The 19,868-nt window shown below is 36.6% G+C and overlaps 2 protein-coding genes across 2 annotated transcripts; both read right to left on the reverse strand.

Moving 5' to 3' along the window:
- Positions 1–15,199: 15,199 nt before the first annotated feature.
- Positions 15,200–18,559, reverse strand: LOC133816193 (protein EXPORTIN 1B-like). Its single transcript, XM_062248825.1, has 9 exons — positions 18,523–18,559; positions 17,223–17,304; positions 17,047–17,129; positions 16,485–16,623; positions 16,298–16,366; positions 16,141–16,218; positions 15,936–15,998; positions 15,778–15,822; positions 15,200–15,415 (listed from the first exon to the last, which is right to left on the reverse strand). The coding sequence occupies exons 2-9, from the start codon at positions 17,292–17,294 to the stop codon at positions 15,314–15,316; spliced, it is 651 nt and encodes a 216-aa protein (XP_062104809.1). The 5' UTR covers positions 17,295–17,304; positions 18,523–18,559; the 3' UTR covers positions 15,200–15,313.
- Positions 18,560–18,596: 37 nt separating this feature from the next.
- On the reverse strand, positions 18,597–19,267 carry LOC133816194 (large ribosomal subunit protein eL21x/eL21w-like). Its single transcript, XM_062248826.1, has 2 exons — positions 18,924–19,267; positions 18,597–18,712 (listed from the first exon to the last, which is right to left on the reverse strand). The coding sequence occupies exons 1-2, from the start codon at positions 19,252–19,254 to the stop codon at positions 18,678–18,680; spliced, it is 366 nt and encodes a 121-aa protein (XP_062104810.1). The 5' UTR covers positions 19,255–19,267; the 3' UTR covers positions 18,597–18,677.
- Positions 19,268–19,868: the final 601 nt, after the last annotated feature.

The following is a 19,868-nucleotide window of genomic DNA, read 5'->3' on the forward strand; positions in this document are numbered from 1 at the left end:
GAAGTTTTATCGAAAGTTTTAAATGCCGCTTAGAAGGCTAAACTAAGTAATAACCTTACTTAATAAATGTTAACAACTAAAATGCACCGATGGTTTATTTTTAACTTAATTTCCATAATTAATCCAAGTGTGCTGCATAAATTACGGTATCGGCTAAAAGGAGCGTATAGTTGTGTGTTGAAGCGGTTTTTCGCCAACAGGAGATGAAGAAATTTGAAATAGAGAGATTAGATTTATAATAAACCGAAAGTATGAACACACAAGATTTTACGTGGTTCAGTGGTTCAAATCCACATAGTTCACGAATCACTCATATTTTTGTTTAGGCACTCTTGGAGAAATTGTCTGTGATAATTTCTGCAGAGATTTAGCATACAAAATGTCGATTCCTTTTATTGTCAATTCCCTCTATATTTATAGGGAATTGTGGCGAGAAATATTAGGTAACCATACAATAAAAAGTAACTTACAAGATAGGGTAACTTACCACAAATAATTGAATACATAAATGCCCTAATTAAACCTATGGCTGTTATATTGGGCATTTGATACATAATGACTATAAACATTTATTATGCATGGAGAATCTTCAAGTCTGCTGGGATTTTTCCTTATGCGTGTCATTAGATTTCCGCGAGTTGGATGCGCTACTCGAACTGGATGTTATGGGAGCATGACGATCTGACTTGGATCATTCTTGGAGATTAATGAGGGCAATCTGGACACAATATATCAATATCTTTGTCACTGGCATTTCAAACTTGGTGGCACAACCTCTAGCTATTTGATCAGGAGTAAATGAAATGTCTCCAGAGTCTAATTTCCTTCATTTATTGCTTGCCAGATGTACCCTAAGCAAGATAATCGAGCTTGTATTTTCAGTGTACAACACCGTGGTTTAAGGATTTACGCTCGGAGCAAAATCCAAGTATGTCAACCTTTGACTTCTCTGGCTACAGCTTGAAACATACTAGTGTATTGATGGCTAGAAATAGGATATTGCACTAGTTGTGGGAATTGGCTCAATTAGAGACAATGACTGTAGCGACCCAAATTTGCTAATAAGACTTGGAGCCTTGATTAGTGTGCCTAGAGGGCAATAATTGTTATACTATGCTAATTTATGTGAATTTAATGAATATGTGATTAGAGTGCATGTTTAGGTGATTAAATATGCATGTAGGCCCCGTTTGATTGTTAGGGGCAAATTGGTAATTTTAACCTGTTGAGGGCATAAATGTAACATATGTGATATATGTGATAAAATGGTAATATATTTGTGATGCACGTTCTGAGATGGTCCTAGAGAGCCATTCTGCTTAAAGTCACAATGGGATTAAATACCTGGCTCGGGAGGAGCCTAGGGGTATTTTGGGAATATTATAACTTGAGATTGGGAATTTGTAAGTAATGGTTAGAGACATTTTGGTAACTTGGGTAACCATTAAGGATAGCTACTCTAGGTGAGAAAATGGTATATTTGTAAGGGATGGGAAAGGTCTAAGATGCCCTTGAGGTTTAGCTAGAAAGAGAGTTAGATGGAAGGGCAAAAAGGGCCTTTTGGCTGGGATTTAGATGAATTTGGCTAAGGAAAAATCATTCACATTACTTTATTCTAAGTATAATCTGAATATTGTGTTGGAGAGACTAGAGGAATCAAGAAGCTAGAAGGAAAGGTGGAAGAGGAAGAAAGCTGGGTATCTTGAGGTTTAGGAGGAGAATCAAGGCTGGCTTGAGGCAACTAAAACCAAACATAGGTCAAGATTGATCCAGAGGTAAGCTTCATCTCTGAATTTTGGTGTTCTTGCAAGTTCTTTTAGAGTTTGGGTTGAATTCTGAAAGTTGGGTTTTGGCTTAATAATTGAGGGAATTCAGCTTGGGAATCAAGGGGGATTAACTTGAAGCTGGAATTGGAGGAAGCTCAGAGTTGAATTTCTATTTGAGGTAAGAGTTTCATGCACCACTATTTTGTTGAGTTGCTGTGGTTTAAGTTTCTGGGTTGTTGGTTTAAGTTTTATAGAGTTTTAAACCAATTCTTGAATTATGGGTTTGGTTATGTGCCTAGGCTTGTTGCTGATGTTTCTGAGTTGTTAGATGGTTTATATGGGGTTTTGGATTGAATTTGAGACTTAGGTATGCATGGGTATTGATTTGGGAGTGTTTTGGCTCGGGGAAATGTTGGGAAAAAATCCAGAAATCTGGGTTCGCGAAGGGGCGTCGCGGCCCTGTTCTTCTGCGCCGCGGCGCTAGGCTGCAGCAAAGGACGAGGGCCATTCTGGGTGCCGCAGCCCTCTTAGGGTGGCGCCACAGCGCTAGGCCATTTCTGGGCATGGGAAAATGGTGGTTTTTAGGCTTTTTCCCAGGGGGCTCGGGGGACGCTTCCGCCACTTTGTGTGAGGTTCCGGGAGGTCCCGAGGGCTCGGGTTTGGTTCCAGGAAATGCTTTTGAAATAGTTAGTAATGGGGGTGGTATTTATGTGTTGTGACTAGGTTCTCGGAGAGGCTCGGATTAAAGGACCGTGCTCGAGGGTTCAGTGCTCAAGAAGCTCGGGACACAGGTAAGAGAACTGCTGTACCCATAGAGCAGGCCGAGGCCCCATAGTTGTGTTGCAGGGCACGACCCTATATGATTATGTGTTGGGTGTAGCCCATTGATTATGTAGTTTATGTTTAAGTTATGTTTAGATTGTGCTGTTGTAATGACCCACTGATCTAGACTAATTGGACCATTATCGAAACTATACATAAAAACTTACATTTTACGAAAATACCATAATTTATTGAGTAACTTGAAAATAAGAGTTATTTACAAAGAAACAGAATACTAAGAAGGATTTTGGGATCCCATTGTCTTTAAAACAAAATAAGATTTAAAATAAAAGACATTACATAATAATGCGGAAAATACATGTAAAACCATAAAAAAAACATAAAAGGAGACTACATCCTCGAATCGATAACGCTCGGATCCTTGACTCCATTCATCATCGATACACATCCTCCCAAGCATCACGAATCTTACCGCCTCTAAGCTTATTTTCCTGCACATAAACAGAAAGGAGTGAGCCTAATGCCCAGCAAGGAAAAACCTAACACATAGTCATATACACAATTTCATAAGAAAACATAAAGACTTAACATAATACATATAACATACACTTATTATAATGGCCATTATTACTTGGGGTCCCATAGACTAAACAAGCATATGCCCATGGGGTTAATGGGGTCCTACTAGCTAAGTAGGTCATATGCCCATAACCCATTTGGGGTCTTGTTAGTCATATGGGTCATATGCCCAAGCCTACATACACATATACATATCATAACACTTTTAATAACATAAACATATAGATAACATAAGCACATAACATATTAATTCTAGCCTATTTTCCTTACCAAAGTTACCGGGATAAAATGGACTGAGTTAGGACTTTTGGAACACTCCTAAAACCACAATGAACAAGGGTGAGTCTAAAGAAAGGAGATGAAATGAAAGAGAATAGGAAGACTAAACCATTAAACGAAAATATGCTTACCACCACTTAAGTGCTTAAGAACTTGGATTCCCTAACCAAAAATAAGAATAAGGTTAGGGGACTGAGTAGAAGGTTTTGAGAAAAGAAATAACATAGAATACAGAAAGGACTAGAGTTTTGGGTTTACCTCAAAGATTGCAAGATCAATCTAACATCCACCGAAATACTATAGCACTCACTTACTTCCCAAGTGTTTGATAAGCTTATGATGTTTAAGCTTATAGTTTTTCCCCAAACCAAGTATTTACACTCTCTCACTCACTTAACACTAGCAGCCTCTGAACTTAGAGCAAATGGTGAATAATGGCTGGGTACTAGGTCCTATTTATAGAGTTTGGGAATGAAAATATCTTGATTTTACTTGAATAAAAATAATGGCTTTTTAGGTGAAAATCATTTGAATAATCGTTCAGCAGAGGCTGAAGACTCGTTCAGAAGATGCTGGACTGTTGAAGGAGTTTGAATGGCTGAAGGGAAAAGAATTCAAATGTATTTGAATTCATGCTGGTGGAGGCGATATATCGCCCCCTATAGGCGATATATCGCCTGGACCTTTGTTCCCGAGGCGACCGTGCATCGATTCGTGTTTTCCGTATCTACGTGCTGCGACATATCGCCCCCTATAGCTGCGATATATCGGCATACGCAGAATATTTAAACACGAATTTACACATTTTTAGCTAAGTTTGAATGGACTAAACAGCCTTGACTAAGCCCTCAACGTGCTCAAAGCTGCTGACTGACCCTATACATTCAAACTTTTACCCTTATTTAATTTAATCCTCAAAAATACTAAATCCTTAATTACCATTCAAAACATGTGCTTAAAATCCTATTGGTTGATGTCTAAACCTTATAATATAATAATATATTCCTTAATATCAGACACATTAATCAAACCTTAGGTTATACTTAATATTCTTAAACTATAGGTTAAACTTAGAAAATCTATAAGTACTACTATGAGTGTCCAAATAACTCCCGGTCTGAACCAAAAATCCAAAGTAACAATGATAACACTAAACATACTATAATACTACTAAACAATTAGCTAAGTAAAGTTCTTGGACTCTACAGCTGTGTATGCATATATGTGAATGATCGGCTAGGGCCGGGAAAGGTGAAGGCCAGGAACGGTAAAGGCCGAGAACAGCAAGGGGCCGGGAGCAACGTTTAGCACGTGGAGTGCGAGTTGCCAGGGTAGGACCCAAGGGGATACTTGAGATATCCTTATGATGTAGACCACAACTCAGGGCCTGGTAAAGCGCTTGAGACGGTGTGGTTGTATGTGTTAGCTTGATGACAAACTGGTTATATGCTAGGTGGTTCATATGTATATGTTATATGTTTATGTGGAGTTTTCTTGTTGGGCTTCGGCTCACGGGTGCTCTGTGGTGCAGGTAAGGGCAAGGAGAAGGTGAATCGACCATGAGTATGGAGAGCGTGACGTGACGCGTACATGTCTGGTCTTACTGGCTGCCTCGGCCAGGGGTATTTTTGGGAGTTGTTTGTAAAGAACCCTATTTTGTCGTTTAGCCGACCTTGAGTATATTTTGAGTTGTAAATATTTGTAAACCGTATTTTGGATCACAAATGTTAAATGTTTTACGACTTTCAGTAAATGAGATTATTTTTCAAAGTATATGTCCTTGTTTATGATTTAATTACACGTTTACCTTAAAACCTCGATTAGCGAGTTAGAAGCACATTTTAAACTCACTTAGTAACGGCTCTAAGGAAGTAGGGCGTTACAATGACTAAGGGGTGCTTAGACCCTTTCTGGGATTGTGCAGTAGGTACCCCGCCTATGTTAGTAAAGTGCAGATGTTTCTGCCTTTGACATTCATTCAATCCAGTTCAAGTCAATGACAATATTTATCGGTCTGGTTCAAGTCTGTGACAATTATTATCAGTCGACAAGTCCGCGACAATTACTATTAGGTCCGGTTCAAGTCCGTGACATCTGGCTATGGGTTAAGCATACTCGTAAAACCTAGAAGTCCCAATGGGTCAATGTAACTCTGATTACACTCTTGATAGTACTTATACCCCAGGTACCATGAAGGTTACCCTGGTTGGGGATTTAGGGAAGCATTATTAGTCCTGAGAGCTGGGTCTCCACTATTTTTTGTTTTAAGGGGGCGCCCAAATGCCCCGAATTTATTCACAACTCCCAAGTTGGCTTTAGGATCTGTGTTATGAATATCGTTCCTATATATATCTGCTTGTTCTGGGATTTTTTTACGTGCATGGTTGATTTGAATATTTTCTAGTTATTAGGCATAACCATAAGTTTTCCATGATGCTTTGGCGTTCTTGAATTGTTTGTTTAGGGTCCAGATTTATCTAGAACCCTTATTCTGTAAGTGGTTTGATTTCTGATCAATAACTTGGTCATTGACTCCAATCTGCTTTTATAATTTCATATTGTAAGGTTGAACTTACTAAGCGTTTTCACTTACCTAGATGTTTCATGTTGTAGATAAGTGCAAGGGAAAAACGGAGTAGTGAGTGTCGAAGTCTGCTTGCATGAGTGTACATGTTGATGCAGTTTTTTGCCAACAAGGGATTAAGAAATCTTATCAGAGAGATTAAGCTTGCTAATAAACTGTAAATATAAACTCACAAAGTTTTAACGTGGTTCAGTGGTTAAAATCTACCTAGTCCACGAGTCACTTTTATTGTTGTTTAGGAACTCTCGAAGATATTGTTTATGACAATTTCAGCAGAGTTATGGCATACAAGATGTCGATCCCTTTTACTGTCAATTCTCCTTATTTATAGGGAATCATGGGGAAAATATTGGGTAACCGTACAATAAACGGTATCTTACAAAATTGGGTAACTCCCCCAATAAATGGATACATAAATACCCTAATTAAGTCTATTGTCGTTATATTGATTCTTTAAATATACAACGATTACATGCATTTATTGTGCATCTTGGGCATCTGTCTGTTGGAATTCTTCCATACGCACGTCCTTGAACTACCACGGGCTAGATACAAATCTTGAACTGGATGTGATTGGAGCAGGATGACTCGACTTAGATAATGCTAGGGCTTGATGAGTGTGATTTGGACACTAGACATTTGCGCCGATCTGGAGGATCCTGGGCTGTCCCAGACTCAGTGACACAATCTCGAGTTGTTTGATATGGAGTTAACGAAATATCTTCGAAGTCTTGTAACCATTATTTATTACGTGCCAGTTGTACCCTGAGCAAGATAATTGAGCTCGTATTTTTAGGGTACAACAGTACATGTTGCCTGACCTTTGGAGAATGTTTTGAGAAAATGTCTTTTAGGGCTAACATTGTTTATTGGTTATGTTTAAACCATTTATGTTTACTTCAAATGTTTAGGAATATAAGTAACTGGTTAGGTGTGAGCACATAACTTTTTATTTTTTAAAAAAAAAAATTGTGAATTTTTGGGACATGTTTATAATGAAAATGTTATTTTCCGCATTGTTTTTTTTTTGTCTTGTATTTTCGGTTCTTTACAAGAACCAATATGTGTTTTACATGCAGATATGACGGGGATTGACCCATACATCATCTGCCACGCCCTGAATGTGGATTGAAATGTTGCCCCGGTGCAATAAAAAAGAAGATTGCTTGACCCAAAAAGGGCAGAGGTTCTAAAAGCTGAAGTTAACAAGCTTCTCGGGAATGGCTTCATACGAGAGGCCCAATATCCCAAATGGTTGGAAAACTCAGTGCTGGTCCCTGAACCCAACGAGATCTGAAGGACATGAATCGACTTTATAACCTCAATAAGGCCTGCCCGAAGGACTATTTCCCATTGCTAAGGATTGATCAAATGGGGGACTCCACCTCCAGATACGAGTTACTAACATTTATGAATGCGTATTCCAGTTACAAACAACTTTCCATGCAAATTGCAGACTAGGAGCACACTAGCTTCCAGATAGATAAGGGCGTTTACTGTTACAAAGTGATGTCGTTTGGCTTTAACAATGCAGGGGCCACTTATTAGAGGTTAGTGAACAAGATGTTCAAGAATCAACTTGGTCAGAACATGGAAGTTTATCTAGATGACATGTTGGTCAAGTCCAAGACCTCCATGGAGCACGTGATAGACTTGGCGAAAGTTTTCTCAGTCCTCCATAGGCTTGGGATAAAGTTGAATCCATAGAAATGCACATTTCGTGTGGTGAAAGTTTTCTCAACCCTCCATAGCTCTCGATTAATCGAAACGAACCCTGAGAAGATCAAGGCGCTGATTGAGATGTCGTCCCCCAGGAAGCACAAGGACGTACAAAACTTGACTGGAAGGATAGTGGACCTCAGCCGCTTTGTATCAATGGCCATTGACAGGTGCATCCCCTTCTTCAATATCATCCAAGGAGGTCAACGATTCAAATGGACGGAGGAATGTGAGAAAGCTTTCCAATAGTACAAGGCACACATGGCTAATCCTCTAATATCATAAAAGCTGGTAGACGGAGAACCCTTGCTCCTCTACATGGATGTCACAAAGCATACCATTAGTGCCACATTAATATGCGAGGAAGGCCACTCCCAGCATCCAGCATATTATGTCAGTAAGAGACTTCTCAGAGCGGAGCCTAGACACATGCTCATTGAGAAACAAACCCTTTGTTTGATGATAGCTTCAAGGAAGCTCTGGCCCTACTTCCAAGCGCATCCCATAAAGGTGCTCACCAACCAGCCTTTGAGACAAGTCCTCCAAAAGCCAAATTCCTCTAGAAGACTCTTTAAATGGGCAATCAAACTTATCCAATTCGACATGTCGTACCACCCGAGGACCGCCATCAAAGGATAAGCTTTGGCAGACTTCATCACATAGTGCATAGGAATAACTTCACGGCCCGATGAAGCCTTTTCTCTTGGGCCAATATGGAAGTTTATGTGTATGGGTCATCCAATAAAAATGAATCTGGAGCAAGGCTAATCTTGGTATCACTCAAGGGGAAAAGGATTCATAGTGCTATAAGATTTTGGCTTGAAGCCTCGAAAATGAGGCTAAATATTAAGCCCTCCTAGACAAATTGCGAGTTGCAAGATAGCTTAAAGTTGAAGGACTCGAAATCTACAGTGATTCTCAACTGGTGGTGAATCATGTCCTTGGAGAGTATCAAGCATGAGGTACCAGGATGGCTGCCTACCTCGCCAAGGCCAAAGAAATACTACACAACTTCAAGAAATATACTATTCAACAAGTTCCACGGGAATAGAACTCCAATGTCGCTGCTCTATCCAAGGTTGCTACTACTAAGGATTTGGAGATGCTAAATGTGGTCCCAATAGATTACTTGGATTCACTAGGCATCGTAGAGCTTGAAGTGGATAGAATCCAGCCTCAGGATAGTTGGATTGAGCCCATCATGAAATACCTTGTCTTTGTAGAACTACTACAAGACAAAAGAATGGATCAGAAACTATGTTGGGAATACATGGTGTTATACTTCGCAAATTAACAATGAATAATGGGAATAATGCAATATTCCAAACTCTAAATGTTAATCAAGATCCAAATTCAAAGTATGAATGCAATTCTTGATAACTAAGAAACATGTTCATGATATGAATGTTAATCTTGAATATAAGAAACTAAATGATTAAATGATGATAAGATGAACATAGAAACATTTAATCACCAATATTAACAATGAAAACATAATAGAGTAACATAAAACAAAGTTAGGGTTAGATATATATAACCTTTGATTTAGAGCAACTTGAATCTTCAACTTGGGGAACTTCTAAAGCTTATACACAATAAGAATATTATTGTCCAAAAATTCTATTCCAAGCCTTCCCAATTGCTTGAAACTTCAACTAAGTAGAATGAGATTTGGGATTTAACAAGTCTTAAAACTCATGGAAGTCAAGCAAAGCTTGATGAGTTTCTTGGAGAAAACTTTGATCTTTGAGAGCTAGAGAGAGAGGTTAAAGAGAGAGTTGGAAAGTGTGATCAAGGCTCTACAACTATAATAACCCATATTTTAGTTTAGGCATCATCATTAGTCTAACTGATAGGCTTAGAGCATTTAAAAAAAATCATTTGGGGCATTTTACGTAAACTATACGGACACCCGTAATAGCCAGGCGACACGTCGCCTGGTCTGTCTCAGCTAGGGTTTTGAAGCCCTAGGCAACGTATCGCCTCCTAGGAGGGACACATTGTCGATGACTCTGATTTGGCACTCCAATACTTCACTCAAAACTCCTCCAAATGCTCCCAAACATTTTTGGAATGTTTGGATTCCTCATTGTATCACTTTAGACCCATAAAAGTCACTGTTAGATGCCTTCTACACAATCTCATATTTTCACTTCTCGTTAAGTTAAAACCATTAAGATTTTTGCACCTCAACGTTTAAACATCTAAACCAATATATTTAACCAATCTCAACATTACCCCACTTGGTTGAATATAATCCTATCTTCTTAGCTTAATATTTTTGGTGCATAAATAATGTATCTTCGATTTGAATTTTATCTTAGTGAAAGTATTACAAAGCCTTATCGAAGTCATTGGTGTATAAATGATTGAACCAAGTACTTCGTAATGATAAAATTGGTAACACCTCACACACCTCCACTTGACCATTCATTTTCCCACTCTTCTCGCTTAACACTCATATGGCCATGTGCTCATCCATTTCATGAACTTTCTAGGGAGAAACTCCAACTCCCATGAGAGGCGACACCACGTCTAAGTTGAAATAGGTGAAGTTCTTACATCATATTTGCTGGTTGAAGACAACTGAACAAGATTAGAGATGCTTTTTGCACACAACTGAACTTCATTAAAAGCCCTAGGCTTAACCCTCACTCGATAGCAACCAACACTAACCATCTTTGGATGGAACTCACGACTTTGTTAGTGTTGAAACTATTCACCTAATAACTTGTTCTTACCCATTGAACTCTTGCCCTTGATGTTCACTAGTTTGGATATGGGTTGCCATCATTGGTGAATATATTATTCTAGGAGTTTTAGTCGCATCCCTTTTGAAGTGTAACTTGCTAACCTCTTTGCAAGAGGTTTTGTAAATGGATCCGCTAAGTTATCACTTGTCTGAATATATGATATTGATATGATTCCTCCACGAATCAATTGTCTCACATACTCATGTCTTAGACTTCCCATTATATATGCCATTATAGGCTCTAGCCAGTGTGGTTTGACTATCACAAAGTATCGAGATCTTCGATACCTCATCTGCAGAAATTGGGATTTCCAACATAAGATCCCAAAGCCACTCAACATTTTTGCTGGTTATTGCTAGAGCTATAAACTCGACCTCCATGGTTGAGTGTGAAATACATGTTTGTTTCTTAGAACCCCAAGAAACAACCCCTCCTCCAAGCATAAACACCCAGCCACTTGTGGAGAGATTATTTCCCACACTCGATATCCAACTTGCATCGGAATATCCTACAAGTATCTTCAGGAACATTGAATATTCGAGGCCTATATGCTTGGTCCTTTTAAGGTACCCTAGAAATCTCTTAATTTCTTTCCAATGTTCTATACTTAGATTGCTATTAAACCTTGTAATGCCCTGGATAGGCAAGGCCGTTACACTGTGTGTTTTAAAAGGTATTAGACTCTCTAAACGAGTCATTTGGCCATAAATGTGTAACTAAACGTGATTAACGATTTAGGGTTAAAAATCACTACAAGAAAAAACAGTATTCATAACACTTAAAAACTGCTAACCGGGACTATTGATAGCACTTCTAAAAATACTAACATAGCCCCTGTTATTAAAAGTCCAGTCTTTTTTATAACAGTTTTTTAATGTTATGTTCGGTGTTATCTTAAACTATTCAATAACACATTTTTAGGTGCTATAATATTCAAATAATAACATTTAGATAGAGTTTTTGGTTATAAATTTGAAGTTTAATCTTGTACTTTTTTCATAACACTTTTCAACTGTTACATTTGATTATTTTAATAGCATTTTTAGTTTGTTATATTATATAAATCATAACGATTTGTTTCGCTTATAATATGTTTTTAAATCGTAACATATAGTAATAAAATTTTGTTACTTTAGTGTGGATAATATATTTTAAATTTTATTTTAATAAGTATACTTATATGGTTTTTTTTTAATTAAAAGATCTTCATTATTGTATTTTGATAAAAAAAAAAACAAAATTAATCATAAAATGTAATTCTCAATAAATTGATAAACCATAAGTATTACATTAAAAAATAACTAGTTCAAACCATGAATGTGTCTACTTCATAAGATATTAGTTCTAACTTAAGTTTGAAAGCATAACATAATAAAGTTTTATAATCTTGAACATTTTTTACTTCAAACTATAGTTTGGATGATGTTGTTGCTGCTGCTAATGCTATTGTTGCTGTTGTTGTAGCTGTTCTTCAGATTGTTGTGCTTGACTATGAACCCCAGATGGCGTACTAGTCCTTCGAGGGAACTTGTTCAAACTCTCTGAAAAATAAATAGAGAAAGATAAGCAGCCAGGTTTGGAGAGCTGATGCCACAAACCTAACATACAATTAGCCCCATTTAAATCATTACTGACTATAATCAACATGAACAAAACAGAATTCAGAAATCCAAATATAAATAAGCATAATAGAAAACAAAATGAAGATTAAAACAAAGCTTGGGAACAACTGCAAGATGAAAACTAAAATAAATAAATAATATAACAAGTGAATGCAAAGCCAATCCCATAACTATCATATAAACTATAACTTACCAAAGCTATAAATAAGAAAAGAGAATACAATGCAAATAAAATCAAACTTGTCAAACAACTTGCTGCCATTAAGAGAATACAGTGAATGTATATCAATATGTTTCAGTATATTTGTATTTTACTGTTTTAACAAGTTAATAATGAGTTCATACAACCCTGTAAAGATAAGGCAGTAGAAGAGGTATAGAAGAAATTTCTGCTTGAGTTTCACATACAATAAATTTAGTATTCTAACACTTAAATTGTGTCTCAAGTTAGCATAATATTATAACAAAAATAAAAGTAAGAGAAGTAATAAAATAGAATAACAAATTTAAGAAACATGAAAAATTTAAATTCTCATTTCACAGACAAAAGGATCTCTAGCTCTCATATTATGTCATGGTGTCAGCCAAGGGTGATGAGGGTGCATCTAACCTTGTAAGAACCCTAGGAACTCCACTAGTATCCCTTGTTATCTGCAAACACCAATATAAAGGTTCAGGACATAGTTGGTACATACCCTTTCAGATATTTCAAAATCTAATGCCGGCATAAGAGAAGAGCAGCAAGAGCATATCCTCAAAAAAGGAACAAAAAGAAAATTAAAAAAAATTATAAATGATCCTACCTACTGAAGTAAAGAAAGTAAACACATATATTTAAAACTATTTGAAGAACAAGACACAAAGGAAATGAAGAAACAATTACATCATGTACACACCTGTAGTAGTACAGTTTTAAACAAAGTTGCTTGCCATGTTGAAAATTATTTTCCAATTCAAATATAAAGGAAAACACAGATTCAAGCTTCATAAAAACTCATACACAAATTCAAAACATACTGAGTTTATAAAGAGAGCCAATATAAATATTAAAACTTGGTAATTTTCAATACCGAACGGTGTCGAGAAGAGAGGAATGGGCATCTGAAATGAGGATTGAGTCAAAACAGAGGGGCTTTCCACCTCACGTGCCATCTATTACTCTCCAATCAAGCAAACCACTCATTCTGAAGAACAAAAAAACTCAATCTGAATACTTTATTTTTTATGCTTATAGTGTCTCAAACCAAAGAATACAAAATGGATTATATTACTAAGCCAATGATACAGGAGAAGACAAACCAGAAAACAAAACTAGGCTGCATAGCACACCATTATCAGAAACAAAATTCCCAAAACTAGCAGCATGTATAGCATGTTGGAAACAGTAAACACAACTAGGATAAACAAACAAACTATATACAGAAACATAAAACACAAAAACTCTAAATCTAAAACCAATATAAAAAACAGAATACCCAAAGATGATGCCTAAGAATAATGGTACAAGTTTAATCATAAATGTGATAATAGACAAATAACAGGGACTTTAATTTAAATTACAACATCACCAAAAGATGAAATAAGACTTAGCAGGCTCTCATTAAGATCTCTTTTGAATAATAAACAAACTATTATTTTGGCATAATGAAGATTGAAAAAGAAAACAGGGACATATGCATAACCAAGAGTGGCTCTACTGATGAGCCCAAGAAGCAAAGAACCTTGAAACAGCATGCTTGGAACCTGCACGAGGTCTCCCGTGGCATCAGGATTAGATGAAAGCAACAGACCAACAACAAACATTGAAAAGGACAATGCAGCACCTGTAATGACACCTTAGAACAAATAATAAAACTTATCTCAAACTAACACTTAAACAATTAAACAAACTGTTATGAACAAAAACGAATTAAGAACAAGAAATTTTCAAACAAGTTCTTCAACATGCAGCAAGAACCAACACTTTCACAACATTTGTGCTCTCAAAAGTTTCTCTCTTAACACATAAAGCTATTTGCTCTTTCTTGTATTCTTGCTCAGCTAAATGGACAAAAATACTAGCAAACTAAAGCATGAAGAAAAAAATAACAACTTTTCCTCAAAATTGGGTTAAAAGATGAGCAATATTTGCTGACAAGCCAATATTGCAAAACATGAAAAATGATCACCAATCACATAAATTTGACTTTCTTATAACAACACATTTATAAAAACCTCATTTCTCTTACAGGTTATGTATGCAAGTCACCCTTTTGAAAAGATGGTAGAAGGCTAACTTGGACTAAAACAAGATACAGATGGCTTGAGAATGCCCAAAGAGGGTGATATGATATCTTTTATGAACACTTAATAGAAAGCAAGGAAAAAACACTGAGCAAGATACTTACCACTGAAACTGAAGTTACAAGGTCATACATCATTATCCCTGCATCTGCTAGAGCTACACTAGTGCATGAAATCACAACAGGAAAATCACCTACAACCAAAAAAGGATAAAGCCAAAGAGCATGCTAATTACCTTGCTTTCTTGTATACTGAACAGGAGCTAAATTCTGACACGGAAAGACCAAATTGCACAAGAACATAATAAATGAATCTTTACATTTCTTGCTCTTCTTATAGTACTGCACAATGTGGCTCATCAAAACAATAACTTACAAGTGCAACAAAAAGAATCTTTGGTGCACAAGTAAAAATTCAAATCATGTATCAATAAGACATTATAAATAAACTATCACAGGTACTTAGTAATTGTACTTTATGAAAACTAAAATGTGAGAAAGGAGGCATCATACTGTGCCTAAGCATAACATGAGTTTGGAAACTCAAAACAATTATCAAACCCATAAATGTTGTAGAATAATCTCACTAAAGTCAAACCCGTCGAATAAACCACCGTCGCAAGCACCGTTGCACCCATGAGTGAGCCACGCCGTAGACCCATGAGTCAAGCCTCCCTGCACACGACCCAAGCCGTGGGCCTCCACCACCTTGTTACACACCTGCAACAAACAGAGAGAAAGAAAGAAAGATTGAACGATATAGTAGCTCAGAGAGAAAGATAGAGCGAGAGAGAGATACCGTTGAAGAATGATGTCGTCGCATTGTCCCTCTCCAAAGCTAGTTTCCGAGAGAAGCCCCTGCACACTTCCATTCACCTGTCGACCATGTGAAAGAAATAGAGGGAGAAGAACAGAGAGAAAAGAGATCGAGAGAGAGTCGGAACGGTTAGGGCAGAGAGGTACCATATGAAATTTTGGTAAGATATTCAACACCCATGACCAAAGCAGCTATGTTCTCTCCAGGAGTTTCCAGCACACGAATGTGAGACTACACAAGGATAGAACGATGTAAATGTTGCAATGTATTTAAACAGCAAATTCAAATCTTTGAGATTTGACAAGGAAACAATGTGATTGTATATTATCTTATTAAATCCCTTAAGCAGTGAATGTTGCAATGTATTTAAACAACAACTTCAAATCTTTGATATTTGACAAGGAAACAATGTGATTCCATATTATCTTATTAAATCCCTTAAGCAGTGCCTTATTGACACATTAAGCCTGTTCTACAACTAAATGAACCATAACTTACAGCCATAAGAGGATGGCCATTGAGATATAAATATAACAAAACGTGGTAAATACTAAGATCAAGAAAGTATAAAGGGAAAAAAGAAAAAAACTTGCCTTATAAAATGAAGTGAAAAACAAAGCCAAATTCTGAATAAAAGCCTGCAGAATAGGTAAGTTAAAAAACAAAAGACATTGCCAGAAATAAACAATTATTGAGCGAATACATAAAAAATGGTCTTCATTAAATTTTGAAGCGCCAAAAACAACTTTACCTGCTCTTCGCAGGAACCAATTGCATAAGCCTCAGGAATGTTTGTATTAAGAGGAATCATGGTCTGACCAAAAGGAAGAAAAAAAAATATTAATAGTAACACAGGAACAAGACATACAATTAAATAAAAGAAAAAACTGGACAATGATGTGATGAGTAAGCCAACCAAAGATAGTACTACAATAAGCATTTCATTTCGGACCTACCTGTAACAGTTTCATGAATATGGTGTACATCTTAACGTACTGGGCATTGTAGAAATCTCCAAAATTAAGTGCTGCAACCTAAACACCAGTGCAGTGAACTATGAGAGCCAGGCACAGTTTTGAAGCAACTCTTAACTAAATTAGCATACAAACACACCTCTGTCAAACATTGAAGAGTGAGATTCCGATACGATGGCATGGGGAAAAAATTCAGCAGCGTTTCAAGCTGTTACATAAACAAACACAATCATAATTTTGCTCAAATGTACTTACTCTTTTAAGGAAGTTATTAAGTATTAAATTCAAAGGCAATACAACAACCATCTATCAAGCAAAGCACATACCAATGGAGACTCAAATATATATCCCAGGGGAATCCATGAGAGAAATGCGTGCAATGCGGAGAGTGTTGCACGTATAAGCTCAATTCTTTGAGAGGCTGATAGTACATATAAGCATAGCTCATGAATGAGTTGAAATTCACTGCAACAACTAATCACATTATGTGTGAGAGATTGGAAAAATGCATAAACATATCATTACGGTAACATGTGACATGCCAATTAGAAAATAAAAGCCAAATATATGATGACTATGAACTGGCAGTACGTGCTATCAGTAGTCCAAGATAAGTGATCAGATCACTTGACTTTGTGGTGGCAGTTCACCCGGAAGACATTGTATCAAAATATGTGTATAATAGTGAATAAAAATAACTTAAAAAGTGCATAATGACTTCTCATCAAAGGATATCTAAAAGAACTGTCCTTAATATATATATAATTATAAGCAAATGATAAGTCTACAGAAGGAAAAAAAAAAAAGAGCACTCATGAAACATTACAATATAAAACATGAAATGCATCCCAAAATGAAATAAAAAAAAAAAAAACATAAATTATATACCTGTTCAATGATTGTTTAAGCTCCTTTATCTTACTTTGAGTCATCTCTCCTCTTGAGAAATCAAACACCTCTTCACTTAGAAGCTGAAGAAAACATTATCAAGTAATTAGTGCCAACTAATTCTCAATAGTTTAAGAGAGAGAGAGAAACCTTCAATATATCCATGCAATTCTCACAAATTGTTTCACTAGTTTTAGCAGCTGAAACAAGATCAGGAATAAAGCTTTGCCATCTTGCTGGCCAATCATGCTTCAAAATCTGTACATTAAACATAGAGGAAGAAAATTAGGGTTGATTATAGAACTTCAAACAGAGATACAACTCACCAAACAAAGTAGAAAAAACCAATTTGTCAAAATGAGAAAGTTGCAGGTGGGGAAGGGAACACAAAACTAGAAAGAAATGTATTTAATTTTTTGATTTTATAGAACTTCTTGCAATAAAATAATCTCGTGGCCTTGAAATGTATAAAGAAACAGAAAATCAAACTAGACCCAAATTTTAATATGTTTTACATGATTTGGGATTTGCTTTTCTATGATGTAACTAGCTAGCAAGAAAAATGATAGTAGTTTACTACTACTACTACTACTAATTTCAAGTAAATTTAAAAAGTTTGTATTATCACAGAGAAAACTAATCCAAAATACAAGTTAGATCCTTTACGAAATAGGTGGTGGATTTCTTGATGGATTCCTAGCTAAAATACCCACCAATCAAGTAATTTAAGAAATGGGATTTCTTGATGGCATCCAATCAAACAACCTAATAGCTTTATCAACTTCTCCATGTTTAGAAAACCCATAATTATAGAACTCTAAAATATAACATCTAACTTAGAACTTTCATTAAACAGTTTTCTTGCTTCACTCAGAAACACACAAAAACAAAAATCATTAGCACATACTACAAATATGCAATCTGAATTCCAAAGTAAAAATCTTAGTCAAATGAAACTCATAAAATAGTTGGGAAACAGCCAAACTAGTCTTAAAATCAACTACGATGGCAACAAATCATTCTGATGCTATGCAAAGCCAACATCTTTGAGCTAGATGATAGTTAATAAGTAGAAAATTAATTTTCATATACTTGACAGTTTCAATCAAATCTCATCAGTCTCTCAGTGTTTTTCTTACACAGAAACTGAGATAAAAATTATCTAGATGTGATTAAAAATAAGAAAAGGATTCCTTAAAAAAAAAAATAACTTACCATGCCTTTCATTAAGATCACTAATAGTTGTCTTTTTGTCTAATTCTAATCAAGAGTCCAGTATTACAGTATATCTATAGACAATGAAGCTCAAGGAGGAGGTTTAAGCTCAGTATTATAGTATATCTATATTCGCTCAACTCTATAGACAGATGTAACTCATAAAAGTATATCTCAGAAACAGTATTACATGTATATACCTGAGCGAATATAGAGTTGACTTCAGAAATTTATTAAAAAAAAATCTTAATAAATGAAGACCTGATGCCGTGAGATACTGAGGTGTTGTGCCTACTGCATGCTGCCATCTGGCTTTTGTGAAGCTTTGAAGTGTCCTTCCGAATTGATGCCATGACTAGTGAGGTGAGCTGCCTTGAAGACCTGGTGTCATGAGAATGCCTCTTGCTTTTTGTCTTTCATAAACCGAAAATCTTGGACTCTTGGAATATTTCTGTACACAACAAAAATAGCACAGAAAATTTTTAAAACAAAATTGTACTTAGAATAGTATTCAAAATATGAAAACTAACAACGGCTTCGAGTACTTGAACTAATTAAGGAAACGTTTCCATTGGTAGTCTTGAAAACAAAATCAAAACCAGACAAGAACAGAACAGAACATTGAGAAGAAAAAATAATACATAAAAAGATCTAATAACCACCCTTGAGATCGTTGACAACATCATAAGGAATGGGGGTGACAGTTTCCAACTGAGCTCCTTCGACCATGAAACCTGGCTTGGGACCCTCTGGCTGCCTCTTGGTGCTGATGGCCTCACCCTTCAACTTGGCCTCGGCCTTGAGCTTATCGTTCCTTAACTTTCTGTTTCTGAACTCCTCAGTGCATCTAGAGGGCTGGACATGCTCCACACGAACACGAATCCTCTTCTTAATGATGCGGTTCCCAACCTGCTTGTTAACCTCCAAGCCAATAGCACGCTTGGTTATGTTCCAGACACGCCCAGTTCGGCCATGGTAGAACTTGTCGGGCATACCCTTGTGAATGGCGCCGTTAAACTTTCAAATCCATAAATCAACACCAAAAAAAAATCAAAATTGACAAGCTCAGTTATCTTAGTTTACATATAAATCATACTTCATATATCATAAATTAAAAAAATGGGTTAAAGTTACCTTACTTCACATAATGGACAGACTCGGTTGCCCATCGCCCTTGGAGGAAAGGCCTCTGGTTCGCGCTAGGGAGAAGAAAGGGTCAAAGCACTTTGGGGAGCATCTGCTTCGCCCCTTATTGCGTCTTTTCATCATCGTCCCAAAACCCTTTCTTGGGACCCTTCATCATTGATCCTTAGCACCCACATCTGAAAGAGAATGAGAGAAAGAGGTCGGTGAACGATGCTTCCAAACCAGAGAGAGCGAAAGAAATAGTCAATGTGAGTGGGATGAACGAGAGATTGAGAGAAGGCAAGAGATTGTAGTGTGTGTGGCTATTTTTAGAGGGAGAGAAAAAGAGACAGAGGGGAACACGGTTAGGGTTGATTTGTGAAGAAGAAGATACAAGAGAGAGAGAGAGATAGGCTAATAGAATATTAGAGGGGGAGATGGAAAAGCTAGTGGCAGGCTGTAAAATTTTACTGTACCGAGCG

The sequence above is a fragment of the Humulus lupulus genome, chromosome 2 (assembly GCF_963169125.1).
Source record: "Humulus lupulus chromosome 2, drHumLupu1.1, whole genome shotgun sequence".
Classification (NCBI taxonomy): domain Eukaryota; kingdom Viridiplantae; phylum Streptophyta; class Magnoliopsida; order Rosales; family Cannabaceae; genus Humulus; species Humulus lupulus.